The sequence below is a fragment of the Salmo salar genome, chromosome ssa09 (assembly GCF_905237065.1).
Source record: "Salmo salar chromosome ssa09, Ssal_v3.1, whole genome shotgun sequence".
NCBI lineage: Eukaryota > Metazoa > Chordata > Actinopteri > Salmoniformes > Salmonidae > Salmo > Salmo salar.
In genome coordinates, this window is record NC_059450.1 from 51410759 (window position 1) to 51418827 (window position 8069).

Consider the following 8069-nt stretch of genomic DNA (forward strand, 5'->3'; position numbering starts at 1 on the left):
GCTATGATACACTTTGATTGGTTCGTAGACATGTACGTTACGGGGGAAATGACATCCCGCCCTCTTTTTTTTTCTTTCTGAAAGACAAAGGAACCGCTTCTGATTGGACGTGCGGGATGTAACGACGCATCTTGATTGGCTGAAAGGATTGCCGCTCGTGAGTTTTTTTTTATTTTGAACCTAAATACAGGCAGCTCGTATTTTCTTTCTCAGAAGTTGAATTGGACTGTCAGGGAGAGTACATCTCAATGCAGCTCTCTGACAGTATATCAAATATATACTTCCAGACAATATCTTTTTATAAAAATTTTTACATCGATTTTCTTTTGGGGTTTTTTGCAAGACAGTCTGCGAACAACTTACTGTGGTTGTTTTGTTTTCATTACTCTTTACACCGTCATTCTGCAAATTCTTCATTTGGGTGCTAGCTAGCTAACGTAACAGTAACATTAGTTGCTACCGCTTGATTCTTTCCGATTTGTCCACGTTCAAGGATTTTTGGACCTCCGACGAACATATATCAAAATAGATTTGAGCTAGTTTGTAAGAAATGGATTTTAAAAACTTTCCCAGCGATTTCAGCCCTATCAACGCTAACTTGATCAACAGGCCCGACAGAATCCACAGACTTTCCTCACTGTCGCTGCCCGACGTTGCTTCGACTTCCATCAAGAATAATCTATTCTCTCCTGGACCAACAAATGTACTGTCACCCGTCACTAATCTGGCCCTAAACATGAACAATCTAGCTGGACTTGGAAGGTAAGAGTCTCATAAAACGTGTATTTGTTATTTTGCCTAGTTGGCTATGTTTCCATACTAGCTAAACTGGTTGTGAACTGCAAGATTATCTTGTTTGGTTCGCCATGAGCTAGCTAAAGTTAAACTAGTTTGCTGAATAACAGAACACAGATGTAGTTACCTCTAGCTAACTTAACTAACCACTTGTTTATTTCAAGCCAATGACTAACTTGCTGAATGTTAGCAAAGTTATCTGATTGTGTACCCATTTTGCTTTTATAGCCAAAAATGTGAAACTCCCAAGAGGAAAGGACATGTGCCCCTTCTGAAGATTCCCTCTTTCGCCTCCGACTGCTCGTCTGATGCTGGTAAAACAACAATAATATGGCTACATGTTTCACCCCAAAAAGAGTAAATAACATGGAGACAATAAGAACACAAGCTTCCTACTTAAACTATGAACTATTTCTTACTTTTTTTTGTTCATACCATATAGGCCTTATGTTTGGTCATGTCCCCTGTTTTAGTTCTGCTCTTTTTGCTTTTGCAGTTTGACCACATTGAAATGATGCCAGTACAGGACATTATAGGAATGAAATGTTGAATTGAAAAAGTTACGGACAGGGGGAAAAAACAGCGCAAACTGTACAGGGTTGAATATTTTCTCCTGTGGCACCCTTAAGTTTAGGCCTGTGTAAATGTTTTCAGAATTTACATTGCATAGTTAACAGTTAAAATAGTACCAATGAACTAGCAGCTAACTGGGACTTGTTTCTACATCTTCCTCCAGGTCTTGGTATGGATTCCCCTTTGGACCATGTGGATGTTGAGGAGAGGTAAGTGATTGTTAAAGACATGAAGATTTATCAGTCTCTGTGGTAGCATTGGCCTTTCTCTCCTCCCTACTACCCCTTTCCTCCACCCCCCTCTCATTCCAACTGAGCATGGCTAGGTTGTCCGTCTCATCAATTGTGATGTGGGATTAGGCCTACTGTCATTGTGCCCGTTGGTAAATCTCCACAGCTTGATGGGTCCATTTTCATTAAGTAAATTAGCAGATAAGATGATCATAGGTGAACATTCCTTCCTGGTTTTGGGGGGTGGGGGGGCAGCACACAAGTCATTTTGATCACTGGAGTTGAGTGATGGACTGATTGGAGATGTTCAATCTACATTCATTTCAACAAATGATTAATCCCCCCCCCCATAGCGATGGGATACCGTTCCCTGTTGCCCTGTATTACTGAATCAGGCTGATGCTGTTATGTAATAGGTCTATTTCCACTTCTCAAGATGAAGAAGTGGCAAGAGTTTTCTACTTTTCAATTCACGTTACATCCTCGCCTTACCGTTTCGCTGTGGTAGGCAACGCACACATTCTGTGTCCACAGCTCAAATTTACCATAAATATCACCGTAGCCAGTAAGCATTCACCTACTTAACAATCCAAGCAACTTTTATTCTATGAAACGAATTACAATATAAAATAATACAACCACCAAAGCACGTTACAACAGTCCACAAGCATGTGCAGACAATTTTAAAAAAGGGGTTATTTTCTCATCGGGTTAAATTAGCTGACGATACACAGCGAACTCCTGCTAGCTAACGAACGACATGCTTCATGATCACGTAACATTAGCATATCAATAATGAACAAACTACCTCCTGCGATACTAATATAAAAGTTCCTGTAATGTTATCATAGTGTCGTATTATAATATAGGCTACCTAGCTAGGTGACATTTAGTTAAATTTAAATAATTTCTGCATCCTCACAAAGGTATACAAGATGGCGCGACAGATGGTCGCCTCGCTTCGAGTTCTTAGGAAACCTATGCATTTTTGTTTTATGTATTTTCTCACAAGCATTTCGCTACACTCGTGTTAACATCTGCTAACCATGTGTATGTGACAAATACAGTTTGATTTGGCTGAATTGCTGACGTTTAGCCGATCCATAGCTAGGAGCCCTTAGGTTTACACTAGCTACCGTATTCGAGATACCTTGAACAAAGCAGGCTTAATTTTCTCAGTATAATTTGTCATTTGAGATTAAAAAAATATATAGCAATTTGTTGCAATTTCAGGTAACTCAAAACAAGTGTTGGCTCAATGAGGCTTTTTTTGTTTCCACTGTCCTGCTTGGAGGGAACAACTGTTGGCTGAGTTTCGTGCACCACCTCCAGAAGTAGCAGCCGGCAAGTTTACACTGCAGAATATGTGTAGCCTGGGTTTCTCTAGTGAGTGTGAAGACCCTCCAGATATTTGTTCTTAGGTAACTCGGGAGCTTTTATAGACATTTTGTCCACGGGGCCCAAATACAAAGTTTAGAAACGGCTGCATTTTTCCAAGTGGTGCTTTATAGTGTTGTGCTCATGTTAACTCTTGTCATATCGACGCCATTATCTACATAGTTAGTTTGATTGTCAGCTTTAGCCTATAATCTGTGGCTAGTCTCTTTCCTGGGTCTCTTTCCTGGGTCTCTTTCCTGGGTCTCGTCTCTTTCTGTGGCTGGTCTCTTTCCTGGGTCTCTTTCTGTGGCTGGTCTCTTTCCTGGGTCTCTTTCTGTGGCTGGTCTCTTTCCTGGGTCTCTTTCTGTGGCTGGTCTCTTTCCTGGGTCTCTTTCTGTGGCTGGTCTCTTTCCTGGGTCTCTTTCTGTGGCTGGTCTCTTTCCTGGGTCTCTTTCTGTGGCTGGTCTCTTTCCTGGGTCTCTTTCTGTGGCTGGTCTCTTTCCTGGGTCTCTTTCTGTGGCTGGTCTCTTTCCTGGGTCTCTTTCTGTGGCTGGTCTCTTTCCTGGGTCTCTTTCTGTGGCTGGTCTCTTTCCTGGGTCTCTTTCTGTGGCTGGTCTCTTTCCTGGGTCTCTGAACACTTGGCTGCAGCATTTTGTCCATGAGGCCGTTCAGCTCCCATACGGCTGTTTAGTGGCTCACTGTGGCTGTTTTAGGGGTGGGGGGCTGGGGTTGAAGTGTTTTTTTTTTTGGCACACTCATGGCCTGTCTTATAGTTTGAATGGTAAAGGGGAGGGGGTCTCTGCGCCGGAACTATTGAATGGGGGGCACCTCGTACCCCCAAGCCCCCTATAGTCATTACGAGAACAAACTCAATCACCCCCCTTCTCCCCCATTGAACTAGATTCCCCCCCCCTCCGTTCTCCTCTCTGCAAACAAAGGGTCCTTCCAGAAGGGCTGAGGCCAGCGGTGTTCTTTCAGCAGGCGTACAGTACATCAGCAGACCGTGTCCTCTGTCCTCCCCCCACTCAGCTCTCCTGTCCTCTCCTCGCTGCTTATTTAGCATACAGGTGGGTTCTGCTCTGCTGCAGAAAGAAATGGGAGGGACCACCCCTTGTCCCCTCTCCTCCAGCGCAGGGCTGTAACGGCCCGTCCTCTGTCCCCTCTCCTCCAGCGCAGGGCTGTAACGGCCCGTCCTCTGTCCCCCTCTCCTCCAGCGCAGGGGCTGTAACGGCCCGTCCTCTGTCCCCCTCTCCTCCAGCGCAGGGGCTGTAACGGCCCGTCCTCTGTCCCCCTCTCCTCCAGCGCAGGGGCTGTAACGGCCCGTCCTCTGTCCCCTCTCCTCCAGCGCAGGGCTGTAACGGCCCGTCCTCTGTCCCCTCTCCTCCAGCGCAGGGCTGTAACGGCCCGTCCTCTGTCCCCTCTCCTCCAGCGCAGGGCTGTAACGGCCCGTCCTCTGTCCCCTCTCCTCCAGCGCAGGGGCTGTAACGGCCCGTCCTCTGTCCCCCTCTCCTCCAGCGCAGGGCTGTAACGGCCCGTCCTCTGTCCCCTCTCCTCCAGCGCAGGGATGTAACGGCCCGTCCCCTCTCCTCCAGCGCAGGGCTGTAACGGTCTGTCCCCTCTCCTCCAGCGCAGGGCTGTAACGGTCTGTCCCCTCTCCTCCAGCGCAGGGCTGTAACGGTCTGTCCCCTCTCCTCCAGCGCAGGGCTGTAACGGTCTGTCCCCTCTCCTCCAGCTGTAACGGTCTGTCCCCTCTCCTCCAGCTGTAACGGTCTGTCCCCTCTCCTCCAGCTGTAACGGTCTGTCCCCTCTCCTCCAGCTGTAACGGCCCGTCCTCTGTCCTGCTTCAGAAGCTGTTTATTCCATTGTGGGCTTTGAATAGTGTGAGAATCACATAGGTTACAGACTCTTAAAGGGCCAGTGGCCCGACGTTGGATGTGCAATTTTCAATTACTGCATTATTAAATCTGCACGTATTCTTCTGCTATTTATTCATGTTAATGAATAAATGTTAATATTATCTTCTGATTTTAATTATTCTGTCATTTTAACTTATTGCAATCTTATTAGCTTCCAAAATATAAGTAGGTATATCTAGCTGTCCGATAACGCAGAACACCTTGACCTGCACTTTTGTAAAAACCGTGAAAAGGGAGAGGATGCGGACAACTGAGTTCTTTACCATAGAGTTCACTTTAACGAGGACTGAGATCACTTATTGTTTTTTTAAAGAGGACGAAATGTGAACACTCTTACACTTACCCATAAAGACTCACAGCTGTAATCGACGCTAATGTGAGATTTCTGTATTTTCACTGTGTACATCTTTAACCAGACCCACTAACGATGACCAGCTTCTTGTACCAAACATTGTAGCCCGTTAACGCACGTCTCGTTAAGGATCTCGAGTCCACGTCTGAGCGGCCGGATAATGTTTTATAACTGTCTCTCTCCGTCTCCAACTTCAACAACACAGCCTGTTCACTTTGTTTAGGTGCTGTCAAATGGTCCTACCTGGATGAGGTACTTATGAATGAGTTGCAAAATTTGTTATTTAAAAAAAAAAAAAAAATTATGAGTTATTTTATTCTCCCTGCACTTTTTTTTTTTATAAACCAGACTAGATGGACCTTTCACTAGGCTGCAACCCAAATGGCATCCTTACGTAGTACTGTTGACCAGAGCCCTATTCCCTATATAGTGCACTACTGTTGACCAGGGCCCTATTCCCTATATGTAGTGCACTACTGTTGACCAGGGCCCTATTCCCTATATGTAGTGCACTACTGTTGACCAGGGCCCTATTCCCTATATGTAGTGCACTACTGTTGACCAGGGCCCTGTTCCCTATATGTAGTGCACTACTGTTGACCAGGGCCCTGTTCCCTATATGTAGTGCACTACTGTTGACCAGGGCCCTGTTCCCTATATGTAGTGCACTACTGTTGACCAGGGCCCTGTTCCCTATATGTAGTGCACTACTGTTGACCAGGGCCCTGTTCCCTATATGTAGTGCACTACTGTTGACCAGGGCCCTGTTCCCTATATGTAGTGCACTACTGTTGACCAGGGCCCTGTTCCCTATATGTAGTGCACTACTGTTGACCAGGGCCCTGTTCCCTATATGTAGTGCACTACTGTTGACCAGGGCCCTATTCCCTATATGTAGTGCACTACTGTTGACCAGGGCCCTGTTCCCTATATGTAGTGTGTACCAGGAGAACAGGATGTAATGAGTCCACCTGTCCAGGTGGGATGTTGCTTGTCTCAGTCCCTGGTTCAGAAGTTTCTCTCCATAATTCTGTGACTGAACGGTTTTTGTCGTCCTGCAGGTTTGACATGGCCGTTCTTCAGTGTGGGAGCGTTGCCAACGAGTAAGTCACGACGCTTTCGTCCCTTCCTCTCTCGTTGTGGTGTCGCTGCCAATAATAAACGGTTTTATTTTTCCACTCTTTTTGGAAAGGATAGTTTGGTTTATTAACAAATCTTTTGTCATGATTTGATCTAGTTTGTCCATCCACCGTTTTTTTTTTTTTTCAACTAAATTTTGTTTGTTCTCTTCGCAGTAAAATGCCAATCCGTAGAATCAACTCTCTACCTATGGTGTTAGGCTCCAGTCCGGCTCTGAAGAGTCCGGACCCGGAGAGCCAGCAGCACCGTTACGGGGCTTCCTGTGGACATGGCTGGCAGGACAACAAGGAGAACCAGGAGGAGGATGGGGGTTTTGAGTTTAAGAAGCCCACCAAACCAGCGTCTCGCTGCCGTATGAGGTCCTTCCATAGTGGAGGAGGAGACAACAAGGCCTTCGCCCGCCGGCCCAACTCTGCCCCAGCCCTCATGGTGAGTAGTACAGATTGACTGACACCTCTTAGCCCCAGCCCTCATGGTGAGTAGTACAGAGTGACTGACACCTCTTAGCCTCCAGCCCTCATGGTGAGTAGTACAGAGAGTGACTGACACCTCTTAGCCCCAGCCCTCATGGTGAGTAGTACAGAGAGTGACTGACACCTCTTAGCCCCAGCCCTCATGGTGAGTAGTACAGAGAGAGTGACTGACACCTCTTAGCCCCCAGCCCTCATGGTGAGTAGTACAGAGAGTGACTGACAGACAGACGTAACCGAGGACCAGAGCTTGTTGTCGTTGTTCGTAATGTTAAAATGATAACCCTTTGGTCCTCCCCTCTAGCTGTCCCCGCCCTCGTCGCAGCGCCTCAGCTCATTAGACGACAGCAGCCCCATGATCCTGCGGCGCTCTTCCTTGACCTGCTCCCTTAATGAGGATGATGACGGTTTCCTCGAAGTTCTGGATGACTGTGAGGAAGAGTGCGAAATGCCCATGGGGATGGCCAGCCTGCTCACCGCTCCTCTAGTGAGGGACAACGCTGCAGCGGACTCGGTACGAGCATCACCCCGGGGTCGTGTCCTGGTAGTCTGGATGACCCCGGGGTCGTGTCCTGGTAGTCACTACGTTAGATTTGGTTGTTGCATACGTCCATCAATCCGTAAGGTCTTATAATTGAACGCCAATCTAACGTTACCCTCTTCCTCTTCAGCCGGTGGTCCGGTGTCGACCGAGGGGTCTGTTCCGCTCCCCCTCCATGCCCAGTCAGGTGGTCCGCGCCCCCCTGAAGCGCCCTGAGCGTCCCCGGGATGAGAACACGCCGGTCAGGGTGAAGCGACAACGCAGCCTGGTGGAAACGCACATCACCACCGTGGACCAGGACATCTGCTCTCCCAGAAAGATGGTACGGTCCTGGTCCGACAGTCAGCATGTCTGAAGGGATCCTATTTAAGTGAAGAGACACACAATCTGTAATGTTGGTCACATAATGAGGTGTTTTGTAGCAATGCTTTTGTCTGACTGCAATGTAGTGGTTAACACTGCTAAACTAGGTTACCATCTACTGCCATTACCCATGAGGCTCTGGGCTGACTCCCTCTCTCCTCCTGGACTGACTAACACTCCCTCGCTACTCCAGGCTTGTTCAGATTGCCATGTGCAGCGTTCCCAGTCGTTCTGTAACCAGGGATCTCTCTCTCTCTCTCCTTCCTAGTCGTTCTGTAACCAGGGATCTCTCTCTCTCTCTCCTTCCTAGTC

At 47.4% G+C, this 8069-nt stretch overlaps 1 protein-coding gene across 2 annotated transcripts in view; it reads left to right on the forward strand.

Moving 5' to 3' along the window:
- The first annotated feature begins 214 nt into the window (after window positions 1-214).
- cdc25b (cell division cycle 25B) overlaps window positions 215-8069 on the forward strand; it is a 47200-nt gene continuing 39345 nt past the window's right edge. For both annotated transcript variants that reach the window (XM_045723799.1, XM_014211630.2), the window contains exons 1-7: window positions 215-762; window positions 1024-1109; window positions 1532-1577; window positions 6305-6346; window positions 6539-6812; window positions 7158-7367; window positions 7525-7716. In XM_045723799.1, coding sequence (XP_045579755.1) covers window positions 551-762; window positions 1024-1109; window positions 1532-1577; window positions 6305-6346; window positions 6539-6812; window positions 7158-7367; window positions 7525-7716 — 1062 coding nt within the window. In that variant the 5' untranslated portion in view covers window positions 215-550. The remainder of the gene's footprint in view (window positions 763-1023; window positions 1110-1531; window positions 1578-6304; window positions 6347-6538; window positions 6813-7157; window positions 7368-7524; window positions 7717-8069) is intronic.